Source organism: Fukomys damarensis, unplaced genomic scaffold, assembly GCF_012274545.1.
Source record: "Fukomys damarensis isolate Sample0158 unplaced genomic scaffold, DMR_v1.0_HiC HiC_scaffold_16, whole genome shotgun sequence".
NCBI lineage: Eukaryota > Metazoa > Chordata > Mammalia > Rodentia > Bathyergidae > Fukomys > Fukomys damarensis.
This window is the reverse complement of record NW_022900928.1, coordinates 21,672,846-21,690,711: the sequence shown is the minus strand read 5'-3', so window position 1 is coordinate 21,690,711 and position 17,866 is coordinate 21,672,846. Positions and strand designations below refer to the sequence as shown.

General features: G+C 42.4%; 2 protein-coding genes across 4 annotated transcripts in view; both read left to right on the top strand.

Annotated features, from left to right (window-relative positions):
• The window catches only part of Olfml1 (olfactomedin like 1), a 25,357-nt gene extending 8,757 nt beyond the window's left edge, over positions 1 to 16,600 (top strand). For both annotated transcript variants that reach the window (XM_010615952.2, XM_010615950.2), the window contains one exon: positions 13,756 to 16,600. In XM_010615952.2, the coding sequence (XP_010614254.1) occupies positions 13,756 to 14,546 (791 nt within the window). In that variant the 3' untranslated portion in view covers positions 14,547 to 16,600. The remainder of the gene's footprint in view (positions 1 to 13,755) is intronic.
• A 465-nt stretch (positions 16,601 to 17,065) lies between these two features.
• Positions 17,066 to 17,866, top strand: part of Ppfibp2 (PPFIA binding protein 2) — a 152,952-nt gene continuing 152,151 nt past the window's right edge. The window contains exon 1 of one of the 2 annotated variants that reach the window (XM_010615955.3): positions 17,066 to 17,324. The gene's annotated coding sequence lies outside the window, so the exon portion shown is untranslated. Of the gene's footprint in view, positions 17,325 to 17,570; positions 17,595 to 17,866 lie in introns of those variants that run through there. The other variant, XM_010615956.3, reaches the window with a different exon arrangement.

The window sequence follows — 17,866 nt, the reverse complement described above, 5'->3', positions numbered from 1 at the left end:
GGTCAGGGTTGCCATGGAGATGGGGGTGGGACAATGGTATCTGGAAGGTATCCCTCAGGCAGGTTTTAATCATAGAAAAGAGCTCATTAAATGGAAAATAGAGTTAAGGGCATTTCAATCAAAGAGAACAGCATGCGGTAGCACAAACTTTTAACAAGGTCTCGGAGTGCTGTGGAGCACTTTAATCTCTAGAACTCAGGTCAGAGGAGGATGCTGAGAAAGATCAAAGTCAAAGAATAACTGAGCTCCTTTATGCTAAACTCATTGAAACTGGTAAGCTGTGGAGAATGAGAATGGCATGAATAGTACTTAATATGTATTCAGTGCTTAATCTTTAGGATTATAATATATGTATATATATATATATATTTTTTTTTTTTTTGAGATGAAGTCTTGCTGTGTTGCCCAATCTGAAATGTGGAATTCTTGAGCTCAAATAATCTTTCTACTTCATCTCCTTAGTAAGGACTCTAGGCACAGGTTACTGAGGCTGGCGCATTTTATTTGTCTTGAGTGTTTGTTTTTGTTTGTTTGAGACAGGGTCTCACTGTGGAGTTCAGGCTGGCCTTGAACTCTCTGCTATTGTCCTGCCTCCACCTGTGGAGTCTGTGTGTCTTATAGGCCAGTGGTGGTGAGCATGTGCCAACGTCAGCTGTTTGCTATCACTGGAAGCTCTAAAAGGTTCACCATCACTGTGTAATGCTGACAACAATTACGATAATTATGATAGGTATTATAATTAGTCCCCGATTTATAGAGGAGGAAACCAAAACACTGAGAGGACAAGCAATGTATCCAGAGTCCCACAGCTTATAGATGGCAGAACTGAGATTCAAACCACGGCACACTGCTCCTACACATGCCCATCTCCCTCGCGGTGCTGCTCCATGGAACAGCCATACGTGCAGCTGTCAGGGTGTTGTACCTGCCACTTAGACCCAAATGCTCTGGGTTATTTGCTCACTGCTGGCCAAATCAAAGGATCTTTGGCTATTTCTTTTTGTGAAAAGGAAAAAGGATTTATTCAAAGCTAGTTTAGAGGAAACAGCAGAGCCCGTTTGTCTCAAATCACCATCTTACCGTGTACAGGTGTGTTAGGGTCTTTTATGGCCAAGGAACAGTGTAGGAGGTACAATGAGAGCACAGATAAGTACAGACTTTTTTATCCCTTTCTGCAAAAAAATCTAACATTTAAAGTTTCAGTTTGAGGTGCTGGTTATAAGGGCAGAGGCAGAGGTTTCAGAAAGGCTATTCTGGCCAAAGGTACGGTAGAGGTCAAGGAGACACAGTGGGAAGAAACTGAAACCAGCAAAGCCACCTCCTGTCCTCAACAGCGGCAAGGTGGGAGCCTCCTGTTTAGAGAGTAGATGTCTGGCCTAGGAGTTTCTAACATCTGTATGGGTCAGAGTATAGAACCCATGTAAGTTATTTGGCTCACTATTTGAGGGTGATTCCTACTCACACACAGACCGATTCAAGTCACTCTGTAATTCTTCCCCCACTCCCTTTTTAGGTCTCTGCCTTTTCTTCCTTGCCATTTAAACGACAGAACTCTTCTTCTTTCCTGCCATTACTCCCGTTGGTCTTCATATGACCAGTCACTATAAGCAGTAGATTGTTTCTTCTGAGTGACACGCCATCACTAGTTTTAATTATCTCAAGATCCTCCTAACTGACCTTCCTGCCTCCCATCTGTCCCTGTTCCTCCTGTGTTGCCACCAGGGTAATCCTGGTAGAGTTACCACGTTTTTGTCTTATCTTCTTTAGTGGAAACTTCAGCCTTCAGCATCAAGCAAATCCCATAAAACAACATAAAAAGAAAGCCTTTTACAACCTGACTACAGCTTAGTTTTTAAAAAAATAATCTGTTCGATTTTTCTCTATAAAGAATACCTGCTCCTTAATGAATACTTCAAGCAGTACATTTCCTTTTACTGCAAAAGCAGATAAGAAAGCACAAACACAACAACGTTTAGTATTTCTCAGCTTCACGTTGTTTCATCCCTGCCTATCCCTGATGTTTGGTGCTGTTTGTCCTGCTATTCTGAAAACATAAAATGTGTTTCATTCATGCATGCATTATTCACTCATGCATGCATTACTCATGCTTTGTTCCCCGAGTCTGCGGCAGTGCCTGCAGTAGAGTAGAACATCAGTATGCTCTAGGCTGAAGTAATTTAAAAGTGGAAGCAAGTACTGTATTTGCCTAGGTTTGCATGAAGCTGATTATTAGTTATCTAGTCTAATGCCCATGACAGCCCTGCTAGGTGGATAACATTAAAACTTCAGATGAAAAAGTCTGTGGCTCAGAGTTTTACCCTGCCCCCTCCACAGACACACACCCTCCTGCTACATCTAGGAATACACACACCTCCAGACACACTCGTTCCACCTCTGCCTGTGTGTCTGCTCACTATACCCCTCTCCCCTCCGCCTCATATCAGGTGTCTGTTGCCACAGTAACGTCCTGCCATTTCTTAGGAGTCCACAGAGCATCTGATCCAGTGATTTGGATCAGGACTTGCTGGCTGTGCCTCTGCAATCCATGATGGATTCCTAGGGATGGCTGACTGAGAAGAAGCTCAGCTAGGATGTCTTGGCTGTCCTCCAAGGGGGCTCTGATTCTCCAGAAAGTTGACCTGGGCTCATTCCCGTGATAAAGGCAGATGTCTGCTAAGACAGAAACACACAAGGCCTCCAGGGTCTTAGCCTAGTCATTTTTACCATATGCTTTTGGCTAAAGCAAATTCCATCACTGGCTCCAGAGCCCATCCTTCCTACAATAACCTCTAAATGACATCCATATCAGGCCTTTGGTCTTGATCCACATGGAAACAGGCAGCAATACAAATCACTTAAGTTAAAAAAGAATTGAGATGTGTTATGTACCTGTACCAATTCCCTAAAGTGAATGTAATCATTATGTACTACAAGCATTTACTAATAAAATAAAAATAAAGTAGCAAGGATGGTGGAATAAATATGTTTTTAAAAATCAGTTAAATATTCAAATATCCATGTGAAAACAGTGAACTAGGCCCTGGTCTGATTGGTGGTTTGGGGGAGGTAAGATAGAGGAACTGAAGAGAAGGCTACTACAAAGTTCAAGTACAGGCAAGCAGGCCCTGGACCATCACACTTTGAGAAATGATAGGGAGAATTTCATAGGAAGAATCCACTGAGAAACATCAAAATGATTTTTTTTTTTGGTACTGAGGGTCGAACTCGGGTCCTTGTGCTTACAAGGCAGGCGGAGGAAGCACTGAGCTAAATCCCCAGCCCCAAAATGGCTGTGTTTTCTAACCAGGCAAATAGAAGCATGGTGGTACCAGAGTTAGAAATTGAAAACATTTCCGTATTTTCAGTTTGGTAAAATCTTATTTAACAACAACAACAAAACACTACGAATAAAAAAGTAAAAACTAACTGTCTTTAAATGAGAAATAGATGAAAGCAAGAAGTTCATAATTATAATCTTGGAAAGCTTGAGATGTTTCAACATTCAGATAATGGATGCAAAATGCAGGCTGTTTGATCAGAAGTCTCCTAGAGTCCTAGCCCTGTCCGTGCCCTCACATGGGTATTGACCAGCCTGGATTCTCTAGAACAGCAGTTCTCAAACCTTCAGTCTCAGGAAATAGGAAAAATTATTCAGAGCCCCAAAGAGGCTTTGTTGAGGTTGGTTATAAATGTTGATATTTTCAATATTAATAATAAAAGCAGAGAAATTGTATTATTGCTGGATGCTATTCCAGGGTCGAACATGCAGAACATATAGGGATTACAGGTGTGTGCCATCATGCCCAGCTTAAAAGTCAAATTTTGTAACAGAATTTTTAAAGGTATTCAAAATGTTCATGGCTTTAGGGAATTCTCTTCTTCCTAATGAATTCATCAGTCTTCTCAAGGAAACTTGATTTTTCCCTTTCTATTGCTGTCTCACGCATCTTATCACCCCTTGAGTGTGCTTTGGTACCATCTGGCTCCCCCACTCTAATCAGGTAACGCAGAGGTCTTTTTTCAGTCTTCAGTTTTTATTAGTACAGATTTGCATCACGTAATGATTCTATTCCTTGTGGGGAGTTTGCAGTATGTCGTGATTAGGTTCATCATGGGGATTTGGTACATGTACATAACACACAATAGTTCTTTTTACATCCCCCCATCTCTTAGTGACCTTCTGTTTTTCTAACCACTTCTTGAGTCCATGTCAATCTGCCCATGCCTATCATTATGTAGATGCCTCTCACCTGAACTGTGTTTAAAAATGCACTGCCTGGTTTCCCTGTGTGTTCACCCCACCCCTTCCAGAACATTCTCTACCAGCAACTGGACTAATATGTCCGTTAATCAGATTGACTATAGAGGGACAGGTCTCACCAGGTCTGGAGAGTGTTGTTATTAAATAAGGAGAAAAGTTTTGAGAAGGTTCAAATACATGATATATGTATATGAATTTTACTGTGAGGCCTTCAGTCAAATTCTACCCTAATTGCTGGTCTGCAAATTCTACCTAAGCGGGAAACTGCAGATTTCCAGTCTGTTGTTTACAGGTGGGACTTTGCCTGCCACTGTCTGTGTTAAATAATTTGCATCTTGACTGAACTCAAAGGTTTTAAATGTATTATTTTCAAGTCTTCCTCAGTCTTTTCCTCTCGCAAATTGTCTCTTCTCAAGAAAAGCAGAGTATGGACTTTTAACTTCCTCTTTTACTGGAACACTGGAAACTACTCTCCCCAAATTCCAAAAGAAAGGAAATTTATAAAATTTATAGAACAGCCCTGAAGTTCAGAGAGACTTCAACCTAACCCCCCTGTTTTTATGGCTGGTAGAACTAAGGTTGGACTGACCAGAAAAAGAAAAACTTCTGGGGAGACAAAGGAGATCAGATACCAGAGTGCTTAGGTCTCTGACTCCCAGTACTGGGTCCTCTCCACAAAGGAAGGGGTAGGAGAAGCAGAGGGAGGATGTGGGAGAAATTCCATTTATTTTCCTTCAGAACAGTGTTTCCTTAATCAAGACCATATATCAACACTCTCTTATTATTTCCCCGAAGGTCCTATGTCCAAAAGGAGGCATAGAAGGAGAAGGAAGAATGTGTGTGTCCATTTCTTCTGTATTTTGAATAAATGTTTTCTAATAGGTGAGACATTGCTGTGCCTTGTTCTTAGACACAGATCCTCCAGAGTTGGACTGCCAGCCTGTTGGTCTTCCTTCCAGGCTGAATGCTAGTGGCTGCCTAGTCAATGAAGGTATCCTGTCACCTTGGGAGCCTATTGCCCTCATCTGTCCTTCTCTGGGCTCACCAGGACACGCTGCTATCTCTTCCTACCACGAACACACTCACTGCCATGCTCAGAAGCTGGTGGCAGGTGTCCTGGCTGTCCTGTATCCCAGCTCAGATTGAGTTCAGAGGAACCTTTCCCCACCACTTACTAGCTGTGCGATCTTTCCAAGTGACCTATACCAGCCTCAATTTTCCTTTACTTGAAAATTAAGATTGAAATATCTGCCACTGAAATTTATAATAAAATGATATAACTTAAGATAAAGTGCCCAGCACAGTACCAGCATGTTATATGTGTTTGTTAGATATTTATTAACTTCCCTTGCCCTTGGTTTGTTCCTTAACAGGGAATAGGTTCTTCTGACAGCCTCACTCATGCTTCCTCTGTGATCAGCTTAGGATATGAGAAGAGCAGAGCCTTCACGTCAGAAGGGTCAGCTTGTGTGACTGTGAAGGGTCTCTTGGGTTCAAGCAGAGATGGGACCCTGGTAAACAGGGTAACCCATTGCTTCTCTTCTGGAATACAGCCTGTGACTCCCTATAGTTCAGTGTGGAAGAGGGGCCATCTGTTAGCTGTTCCTGCATTGCTTGAGATGTCCCAGGTGCTTTCCTTTAGCCCAGACCCAACAGAACAATGTGGAACCAGAGGTCACAAAAAAGCAAACCCTTCTGCTGGTGATAGCTGCCAGTAGGGAGACATGGTGGCCGCTGATGGTTGAGGGACTTCTGCAGCTCACACCCAAGTCTGGCTGTGGCCACTGTGTGGACCAGATGAGACCTCCGTGTCTCTGGGAATAGCCAGGGGTGACGTGACCCCTGAAAGGACTGACTCCCAGGACTTGATTCTTCCCAGCTGAGCTTTCTCCTCCCCCCACTTCTGGCCTGTGTGCCCTTCATGAAAACCTTGAATCAGATTTTTAAATGAAATAATGGATTTGAAAATATTTTAAAAGCTTTAAAGTACTTTAAATAATTGTTTACTTAAGATGAGCCTGTGGTCAGAACAAAGGATGTACACTGCAATTTAGACCCTTGAAAAATAGCTGCTTAAATAAAACGCCTTTCTTCATTCATTTGACAGACATTTATTGCACCCTCAAGGCACTGAGTTCCGTGAAAACTCTGATCCTTTCTTGCGGAGTCTAGTTAAGGATATGGATCATGAGCTCATAAATAAAATAAAAAATAAATAATAATGTAATAAGTGATTCAAGGAAATAAGAAAGCTATTACACATAGTAGATAACTTCAGGGTAAAGATCTTTAGATTGAGCGGGCACAAGAAGTGCCTTAAGGAGATGATATTAAAAGTAAAACATGGAAGTATGTTGGAACCCACATGGGGAGATCAGGGAAAAGAGAGCTTCAGGCAGAAGAACTGTAAGTAGAAGAGCCTCAAATTGATACAAACTAGGTATGCTCACAGAACATAAAGAAAGCCAGTGTAATCACAAGATAGCAAACAAGGGAGAAAGGTAGAGGATGTGACAGGTAAGGTACCATATAGGCCAGGGTAAGAGATTGGGATCTTCTAAGTCCGAACAGGAAAGGATGTAGTAGGTCAGTCATATCATTTAGGATTTAAATAAACCACTCCTAGTGCTTTGTAGAGACTCTAGCTCTTTTAAATAAGCAGAGTTAAAATCAGGGGGACAAATTCAAGTCTTACACAGTAGTTCAGACAAGAAGTGATGATTCATGGAATCGGGAACAGCAGGTGGTAGAAAATGAGATGTGTATTTGAATGTTTCAATTTAAGTATTAAGTCCTAGTTTAGAGTTAGATTTGCTGGGCATGGTAGCGCACTCAGGAGGCTGAGGCAGGAGGATCACTGTGGGTTTGAGACCAGCCTGGGCTACATAGTGAGTTCTCTGTTAGTCTCAACCACATAGTGAGACCCTGTCTCAAAAAACAAAACAAAACAGAAAATAAATTTTGAAAAAAGTTCCATGTTAGTCTCAACCACATAGTGAGACCCTGTCTCAAAAAACAAAACAAAACAGAAAATAAATTTTGAAAAATAAAAATAAAAAATAAAGTTAGGTTTTACTATCAAGATTTGAAGATGGTGGAGGATGGAGGGAAAAATCAAACATGACTTCCAGGTAAGAAAGTTGGTTGACAGTTCCTTCTTGAAATGGAAAAAATTTGGGGAGATAAATATAAGATTTCTACTTTCAACAAGTTAAGTTTGAAGACATTGAGTAGGCAGTTGGATAAATGAGTTTGGGAGTAAGTAGACATCTATACAAGGATAAAATTTAGAAAAATCATCATTTAGAATTACATGGTATTAAAATCCATGAGATAGAATGAGATAACTTAGAAAGTAATTGTAGACTTAGAAAATAAGAGACCTGAGGACAGAATCCTTAAAAGTAGACAATGAGATAGAATTGAGAAGGAAGTGGACACCAAGAAAAAAAAAAAAACCCAGCAAGATGAGATGACTAATGTGAGAAGCCAAGGGAAGAAATAGCCTGGACAAGGGGCAGTGGTGATACCTGTAGGCCCAGCTACGACTGAGAATGAGGCAGGAAGATTGAAAGTCTGAAGATAGCCTACACAGCTTAATGAGACCTACCTCAAAAACAAACAAGCAAACAAAATGTAGTGTACTGGTAGAGTGCTTGCTTAGGATGGGTTCCTTCCCCAAGGTGGAGAGGGGTTGTTTCAAGAGGAAGTGGTGATCAAATATTGGGACGTTAAAATGAAGACTAAGCACTGACCCTTACCTGGTGACATGAAGGTTGCTGGAGACTTTGATAGAAAATGATGCTATGGAGTGGGCCTGGTATTTTAGACCAGTGGAGAATGGAAACCTGATTAAGGAGGTTTGTGAAATAAGTGGAGGCAAGGAAATGCCTCTTTTGTTGTTGTTGTTTTTTGATATCATGGATCAAACTCAGGACCTTGCACTTGCAAGGCAGGCGTGGTGCCACTGTGCTAAATCCCTGGCCAGGAAACTCTTCTTTCAAGGAGTTTTATCAGAAAGTGGAACAGAGAAATGGGGCCATGCTAAAAGTTTTTTTCTAGAGCAGATGATCTTACAGCCTATTTGTTTTGAAGGGAATAATCCCATAAGAGGGAAAAATTGAGGCAGGAGAAATGAGATAATTTCACTTGAGAAGTCCTTGAGTAAGGGAAGGGAACAAGATCCACTCTTGTAATAGTAAAAGAAGTAGGAAGGAAGACAGGGAACATGGATTCAGGTCCAGGTTTTGGGTGAGATTGTGGTTGAAAAGTTCTTTCCTTTATCAAATCCTGAACTACTGTGTGTGAGATGCTAGTCTAAGGGAAAGACATACAGCAGATTTGCCCCAGCTGGATGAATGAAAAGAATAAAACAAAGCTCATGTTTTCATAGATCGTACATCCTATTGAGGGGAATCAAGCAATAAACATATTAATAGACCAATGAAAGGTCGGAAAATAATAAGCACTATTGAGAAAAATGAATGAGAGATGAACAAGAGTAAAGGGCTTGCAAAGAGCTGGAGAAGAGTAATAAATGAGAAAAAGGCCTATTGACTAGGGAACACTGGAGAGCAGACCTAAAGGATGAGTAAGGGAGCCACATAAGTATCTGTGAGAAGATGTGTAACGCTAAAGCAGAGGGAACAAAAAGTGACCAGTCCTGTTACAGGAGCATGTTGGTCCCACTGGAGTTATAGAAGAAGCCAGTGTAGCTGAACAAAATGCACACGGTGAGGGAGTTGTAGGAGACAAGGCCAGAGAGGCAGAGAATAGCTTATACGTGGCTCTGCAGGTAAAGGCATGGGCTGCACTCTGAATGAGAAGGGAAGCCATGGAGAGTTTGGAGCAGACATATTATCTGATCTGACACACTGTGAAAGGTGCCCTTGGCTGTTGCGGGGACTGGATTATGGGAGGCAGGGATGGACCATGTAGAAGACTACTGCAGTTGCTCAGAAAGGAGATGATATAGTTCTCCGCCTGCTCTTATTTTCTCAGTGAAGTAAGAGGCACTATCTTCATACAAGTGTAAGGAGGGTATGCTGGAGGCTTGAAGAGAAAGAGAAGCTGTGGTAATAATGGGTGATACATTGATTAAAGAAATATGATAGAAGAAATATGATAGGCAGTTGACTGTCCCTTTGTCGGGCTTATTTACCTCAGAACCTCTGGGGTCCATCTGTTTGTGCATCTCTCTTCCTTTTGTCCAGTCTTTCTACTATCACACTATTTCTTATCCTCTGAGTCCAGGTGGCCTCAAGAGCCCAAACATTTATTTAAAATATCTGCTGGCACATCTAGCTTTTTCTTGTTGTTGTTGTTGTTGGAGTCCGAGTCTTGCCGTATAATTCAGGCTGTCCTTGAACTCACTATGTAGCCCAGGCTACATGGTGAACTTGGGGTGCTCTTCCTGCCTCAGCCTCCAGAGTGCTGGGATTACAGATTTTCGCCATGACACGCAAATCCAGCTCTGTGTACCTTATCTGAGGGAGCCCTTCAGAGTACTCAGCACCTGCTAGGAACTACTATCCATGTGGCCCTCATTCCACTACCTCACAGCAGCACTTACTGAGAGAGGTCCAAAGTTCCCTGATCTTACTAAGACCCATTCTCCTGCCCATCATAGAGGTCTCAGCAGGATTTGAGGGAGATACCTGGGGTTCCTCAGGCTCCTAGTAAGGCCACTACTCTCTACCTCCATGTTACTGCTCACCTCACCATAGACAGCCTCAAAGGACAGACCCACCAAGAAGTACACAATTAGAACTGAGGACCCACTTTTCCTGAAATGATCAATACAGCCAATCTCTTGACCCATCTCCCTTTTGTACGTTGTCATCAGGAGAATTCCAGAACTCTAAGGTTATCTGGAAGATGGCACGCTTAAGGGTCAGGTAGAAACAGGATTACACCACATCTCTCCAGATCCCATTGAGTAAACACAAGTCAGTTGATGCAGCCTAACCACCAAGCAGTCTATGAAATACAGTTTCATGTGTAACTGTGAAGAGAAAAATGAAGTGGAATTTGATTAATACAGAGCACTGGCTCTGCCACAATGAGTCAGAGAGACAGGAAGCACACACAAAAACAGTGGTGACAAAGGGTCAAGGGAGACGAAATCTTAAAGGAGGAACTGATCAATCATATCAAATGACCTCAAAAAGATCAAGTAAAACGCATACATAAAATGTCAATCTGAATTTTTAGTGAAGAGGTCCTGGTAACCTTATGCATAGTACTTTTTGTGGAATCATACTGAAGATATACAATGGGAAATGAAAAAGTAAATACAGAGTATAGACTGTTCTTTAGGAGGAGCTGACTGTAAAAATGATGTGATGATAGCAAATTAGCTAGAAAGGTAGACTGATTGAAAGAGAATTGCTTCTTTTAAAAATTTTTTAGTATGAACAAGATGCCTTCAAGCTAAGAACAAAGATCTAGCTTTGTAAAGGAGAAGTTCAGGTTTATAGAAAGAAGACAATTCATGGAGAATGTTGAGAAGAAGCCAGGAAAGACTAAGGTTAGTGCACAAGTGAATAAATTAGTCTTGGACAGGAGGTGTGACACAGCTTCTCCTAAGATGTGTGGGAGGATTGCAATGGTAAAGATGACTGAAGAAAGTTTTGTAAATGAGGGACATGAAGTAAAGGGAGTTCATTTCTAATGCTATCTGGTTTTTATGGGTTATTGTGCTGTTAGATATTGTCTCAGGCAGTAGAGAGGGAAAGATATAAGATAGTTACTATGTGAAAGATGGGGGACTCCTTACCAATGAAGACCAGTCAACAGAGGTTGGAGACCCTTCATGTATAGTGGCATCAATATGCACCTTTGCCTTTGTGAGTATTTTTGTTTGTTTGTTTTCCAACACTCATATCCGCGGGACAGAGGCAGTACCACAAACATTTGTCAGGTGGTTATTGTGGAGTAACTAAGGATTAAGGGAATGAGGGTGCTGGTAAGAGAGCTATTATTGTAGTCTAGGCTAGATAGGAAATGAGTGAGAGCACAGGGCCAGTCATGCAATGGATAACGCACCTGACTATGGAAACAAAGTGAGGTCAAGAGAGGACTGATGCCCTAGGAGAAAGTAGAGGCTCAGGGACTGGAAGGCATGAGGAAATGCAAGAGGAGAGGAGGTGAGGACAAGACGTGAGAAGTGGAAGGCTAAGATATTGTTGCGGAGGGAAAGATATTGGAATTGTAGGTTTCTAACATGGAGCAGCTTGGCGGGGGTGGGGGCTCTGAGAAGAGCCACTGGAAGGAGGTGGTAAAGTAGTTTGAAAGTAGGTTTCCATGCATGTGGCGTGGTGTCCTGGAGGATGATCCATGATTTAGACTAAGGGAAACTGACAGCACAGGACACAAAACATGAGGTACTACAGCGTAAGACATGAAGAGTTTTACGTGAAGGTGGAGGAATGATAGCCTGAATAGCAGGGCAAAGCTAGAAAAATGTAAATCTCTGCTTTTCACTTCATCCTCTTCCATAGCACAGACCCTTTATCACCCTGTTTTGATTGTAGAAATACAATGTCTCTCTCTCTCTTTCTCTCTCTCTCTCTCTCTCTATATATATATATATATATATATTATCAAATATTAAGAACATTATTGAAATAACCCTTTTTTATTTCCTTCTTTTATTAGTAGATGTTTGCAGCACATAATGTTTACATTCTGGGTATGGAGCTGGTACATGTACACAACACATCTTAATTCCTTTTTCATTCCCTTTCCTTCCCCTTTTCCCCTCTTCCTCCATCCATTGATTTTGCCATTAAAGGTCTATCTCCTTACTTCTTATTATCTTTTATTTTGCTCATTATTTATAAGAAACAGCCATTTAATTGCTCTCCCTGATTTTAGTCTTTTTCCCATAGTCTGTCATACATGGGTTGCCACCTTAACCTACTGAACACACTTATATCCTGTACTGTTGCCCAAGTGCTTCAGTGGCATCTTCCCTGCCTACAGAATAAAGCTCAGTTTCCTTAGCCTCACTCTTAAGATTCTAGGCATAAATCTGGTTTCAATATATTTCATGGTCTTATTGTCTAGTTGAGGCAATATCAAGTATTTAGCTTTTACTTTATAAAATTTATGAGGTATTACTTCACTTAATCCTGGCAAGCATTCCTGAAAGTAGTTTTGTTAACTGTCTGGAATGCTCTGGTTCATTCCTCTAAGTATGCACATCCATTCATCCTTCAAGTGCCAACTGTAGTACAGGTTCTTCCTCTGCCTTAAGTGACACCTCTGTATCTGTCCTTCTTCCATAAAAATTCCACTTTAAGCCCTACATTCCAGCTAGTCAGGTACCTAATAAGGAGGAGCCATGCCTAATTTATCATTGCATCCCAGCTCACAACGTCAAAGCCAGTATCATATATCTTATAGATATTCAATGTCTGATGACTAAATGCATTCATAAATTTGTGGTGAATGGAGTTCTTCTAGTGTTGCAGTCATTTTAAGAGCCATGATTCTTCACTAGAAGATGATCTTCCCAAGGTTTAGGGTTGAATATATATATATATATATTATATATATATATAATATATATATTGTAATATATATATATTGTATATATATACACATGTATATACATATATACATATGTATACATATGTATATATGTATATACATGTGTATATATATACAATATATATATATTACAATATATATATATATGTATGTATATATTGCTTGTTTGTTTTGTGTTTTGTTTTTTGAGACAGGGTCTCACTTTGCAGCGGAGACTGACCTGGAACTCACTATGTAGCCCAGACTGGTCTCAAAATCACAGCGATCCTCCTGCCTCAGCTTCCGGAGTGCTGGGATTACAGGCGTGTGCCACCACTCCTGGCAGGGTTGATACTTTTAATCCTCAATACTTAGCACTACTTTGCAAGCCTTGTAAGTTTAATACACCATAGATACCAAATAAAATGGTAGGAAGTGGAATTGAACTATGGGATTTCACACCTGTGCCATTTTTGCTGCGTCTGTCCCAAGTACTCTTTAAGTGAACAGGGTCTCTGTCATCGCAAATAACTGCTTATATCCTGAATGCTGGCTCTTAAAACAGGGTATAAGCTCTCTTAACAAAGACCCATTTATTCATTTATTCTTTGATCCTTTGAATTACATCACAATTTGTGATTGATCTATATATATTAACTTTCTTCTAAACAGTATGTATAAAAAGCAGTTGGTAAGAATAATGAAGTGAAAGAATGAATTTGGCTTATTTCTACGATTAAATTCTCTTTATGTGGAGAAAAATGAATCTTCCATTTTTGCTGTAGGATTTTCTGAGGATAACTCTTCTTCTAAGGACCATCATTTCATAGTAGAATAGAGAATATTCCACACCAGTATTAGAACTGAGGGAAAACGGGATTTTTCTAGGCAAAGTGAGCCTTCTACAAAGTAGACATCTCATATTTATATAACCTCTTCTTTTTTTCCTCTATGTCCAGGCTGTGACAACATGCTGATGGGTATAAAGTCCCTGAAAATAGTGAAGAAGACTGTGGACCCAGATGGCTCTTGGATGAAAGATGCTGGCAGTGACTCTCCCAAAGTGTATCTCTTAATTGGATCCAGAAACAAAACTGTTTGGGAATTTGCAAACATGCGTGCATTCATGGAGGACAGCACCAGGCCAGCTCCCCGAAAGTTACCCCTACCACATTCCTGGCAGGGATCAGGCCATGTGCTCTACAAAGGTTTTCTATATTTTCACAATCAGGGGACGTCTAATGAGATAATCAAATATAATCTGCAAAAGAGGACTGTGGAAGATCGAATGCTCCTCCTAGGAGGGGCAGGGCGAGCACTGGTCTACCAGCACTCCCCCTTCACTTACATCGACCTGGCTGTGGATGAGCATGGGCTCTGGGCCATCCACTCAGGGCCAGGTATCCAAAGCCATCTCGTTCTCACAAAAATTGACCCTAGCACGCTGGGAGTAGAGCACTCATGGGACACGCCCTGCAGAAGCCAGGACGCTGAAGCCTCATTCCTCTTATGTGGTGTTCTCTATGTGGTCTACAGTTCTGGTGGCCAGGGTCCTCATCGAATCACATGTGTCTATGACCCACTGGGCATTATCAGTGATGAGGACCTGCCCAACTTGTTCTTTCCCAGGCGGTCAAGAAGTCACTCCATGATCCATTACAACCCTAGAGATAAGCAGCTCTATGCCTGGAATGAAGGAAACCAGATCATTTACAAACTCCAGACAAAGAAAAAGCAGTCTCTGAAGTAATGCATTGCAGCCAGGAAGGATAGCAATGTGGCTTTGGTAGATGCTCTCCAGGACCAGAGGCCACAGCCCTTCACAATGTAGTACCCCTCTAGTCACCTGCAAGAGTAGGATCTAAGTGTGAGGATAATATGCTTCCTTTCCCAGATGTCGCTGCCATAGGTATCTTCCAATAGCTTAGATGAGTCTATCATTTGGGAATTTTCAACTTCGGGATGAGTCTGTTACTTAACCCAACTTCTTGGCCTTGAAAGCCTCTACATTTGCATCCAGCTGACTTCCAGCCTTTTCTTTTCCATTCTCCAGCATTTACTTTAACTCTGGCCTCTTTTTCCAACAGTTCAAATTGTCTGCCCCCACCTGCTACTCAATGGCTTTTTCTCCTCTGGCTTTTGCTCAGTCTCTTCACTCCTTATAAATATTCTTTCAATTTTTTTACTGCTCAACTAAAAATACTATTTCTTATTGACATTTAATCTTTATTTCCTCTAGCCTTGTGGTTCTTCCAAGGTAGATAGATGCAATAATAAAAATATTAACATTTCAGTACCACTTTCTAGTTACAAAATGTTTGTACATCATTTAATTCTCTTCTTGCTCTTGTTAGATGTCTTTACAATTGTCATTGTAGAGATGAGAGTTTAGATGTTATTAAATGTATCACAACTCCAAAATGAAAGACCTAAAAAATACTGCAACCCTCATAGTCTTTCTATTGCTATAGTCTAAGCATCCAATATGTATTTTTGTTCACCCAGCCTTTTCTAAATCAATGTGCTCAGAAACTCAGCTTCAAACTAATAGGTTTTACCCCTTTGGCCATTTTTTTGTGTGTGTCAGCACAAGACTTTCCTATAGGTCTTTCAAAATCTCTTTCCTCCAGGAATGCAGGCTAAGCGTGAGGACCCCACCACTGGCCTCAGCTTGTCTTGGTGTCATCTGCTTCTTTCTTCTTGCTTGAACCACAATAAAAGTGACACTAAACAAATAAGCTCATCAGGCTATATTTACCTACAAACTCTCAGTATAAAGACTTTCAGGGTGTGCTGCCCGTGTGAAGTTTACTGTGAACACTCCCCGACACACAGAAGCCCTGGGTAAATATTCTGGGATCTGGAGGGAAGCCAGATAGCGGGCATGTGGCTCTCAGAGACAGCGGTGTGCTGTGTGGTCCAGAGGGCAGCCTGTGCCTCTAGAAAGGGCCTTCTTTGAAATGTTTCCCACAGATGTGTTCAGTCCAGCTGAGTTTGGGTCAGAAGTTCAGGCTGTGGTGCCAGCCTGTATCCTGCACTGAGGCCTCTGTCTTTTCAGGTTGGTCACGAGAGGGCTTGCTTTGTGTGTTTGCAGCTGTTTCCCTTTCTTTGCCAAGCTCGGGCTGTGACCATAGGCAGTGAAGGGAGATTCCCCACCCACTGCCCATAGCATTTGAGTAGATCTTTGGCAGAACAGAAATAACCAACACATAGACACAGGGTAATTCCCTCCATTCTAATAGAACAGTATAGAGAGCCCAAATCCTTTATGGAATGAAGCAGGTATGAACAAATAAATATGAGGATATTACCTGTTCATGGGTCCAGGGTCATTATATGCCCTCAACAGGGAAAGTCTGGTGCACAGTTCCTCTGGAGGAAAGAAGAGTTTGCCTGTGATTTGCTGTCCAGCTTCCATCTGGGATAGGCTTGGATTTGATACCTGCCCTTCACAACTCACCCCTGATACCTAAATCCTTTTAGGTCAAGACATTTTCTCCGGGAGCCCCTGTTAATGTGCTACTTTGCTTGACAGCATGCAGGCCTGGGAACACGTTGAGTTTCTTTCAAGTGAACTTTTCAACTCTGGGGTCTCATTAGATTTAAGTGAGGGAGCAGTGATGCCTCCATCACTATGCTGATGAGTATTAAGTTTGGTTGAACATAATAATCACTTAGGAGCAGGGTGTTAGGGGAAAAGGCCTGTAATCCCAGCATTTGGGAAGCTGAAGCAGGAGAATCTCTGAATTTGAGTCCTGCCTGACTCTATAGCCAGATCCTATAATAAACAAATAAACAAAACAAAACACCACTTGAGGAGCTTTAAGAGTCTTAATGTCTACGACATATCTCATATCCTCTGGGTTTGGCACTGAGGCATCAGTATTTTTAATGTCCTTTCCCCCAAGGTGGTGCCACACTGCAAATAAGCATAAGAACTCGTTACTTATAAAACATAAAAAAGCAATCGCACAGTTCTAAGGACAGGCTAGCATTTTCTGGGGACTGGGGTAAGGGCAGTGGGTCCCCCTGGGGGCAATAAGTGGTTTTGGAAACACTCATGAACTTGGGTGAAAGGCAGGCTTCCTGTACAAAAGCCTCTCTGCTGCTATTTTAAGAAATGAAAGTGAACTACAGGGTGTCACTGTTGTGCTGTAACACAACTCTGCGGGCCCAGCCTCCCTCTGCTGGCTTTGCACTTGGTCCGCTGCTGGCCAGGTTCCTGCAGTGACCACAAGTCTCCTATTTGCCAGCGTGGCTTACGTTCTGTTCCCATGAGCAAGTCTCTGGGCACACTGGTAATTTCAGACCAGAAGGGTAAAACTGGTTTGAAAAAACATGTGTGCCATGGAGTTTGTCAACACTCCAGCCTGTGAAGAACAGGAGGCCAGGACTGTAATGACTCCTGCCAGAGCTGGGGCCTATGTCAGAGTCTTTGGTGTTGCTGCCATCGCTGGCACACGAGGATTTTAATCGGCTGAATTGAGCAGCAAGTAACTGGAGGCCCAGGCAGAGCGACCACAGGGCGGTAAGACTTCCGGCCACACTCTGTGGGTAGGTGCTACACTCAGTCTCCAGGGCCCGGACCTTCCCACGTGAGAATCAATTCCCTGTGGTCAGGCAGGGCCAACGCTCTTCCAGGGCCTAGGGTACTTGACTTCGGTGCTGGGTACAGCAAGTGCTTCTAGTCCTCAGCTATTCACAAGATCCGGAGGCAGAGCTTTCGTTCGCCGCCGCCGCCAACCACTAGAGGGACCTTCAACCCGGGGCGCAGAGTTCGAGCTCACCCGGACCTAAGGTGACCGGAAGTTTGCCCACCAGGGTGTGGGGTTAAGGGTAAAGGTGGGCAGAGCTCAGCGAGGAGAAATGAGGGTGTACTGAGACCAAACTCAATTTCCCTGGAATCTGGCGGGAGCCCCGGGAGTGGCTTGCTGCAGGGGCCTCTATTACGGGTACTCCACGCAGTTCTTGCACAAGTCGGAGCGGTGCGGCGGGGTACTGCGTGGAGGGGCGGGGCCTGTCTGGAGGGCGTGGCCTGTGCGGCTCGGGGCGGGGCTGACGAGGCCGGCT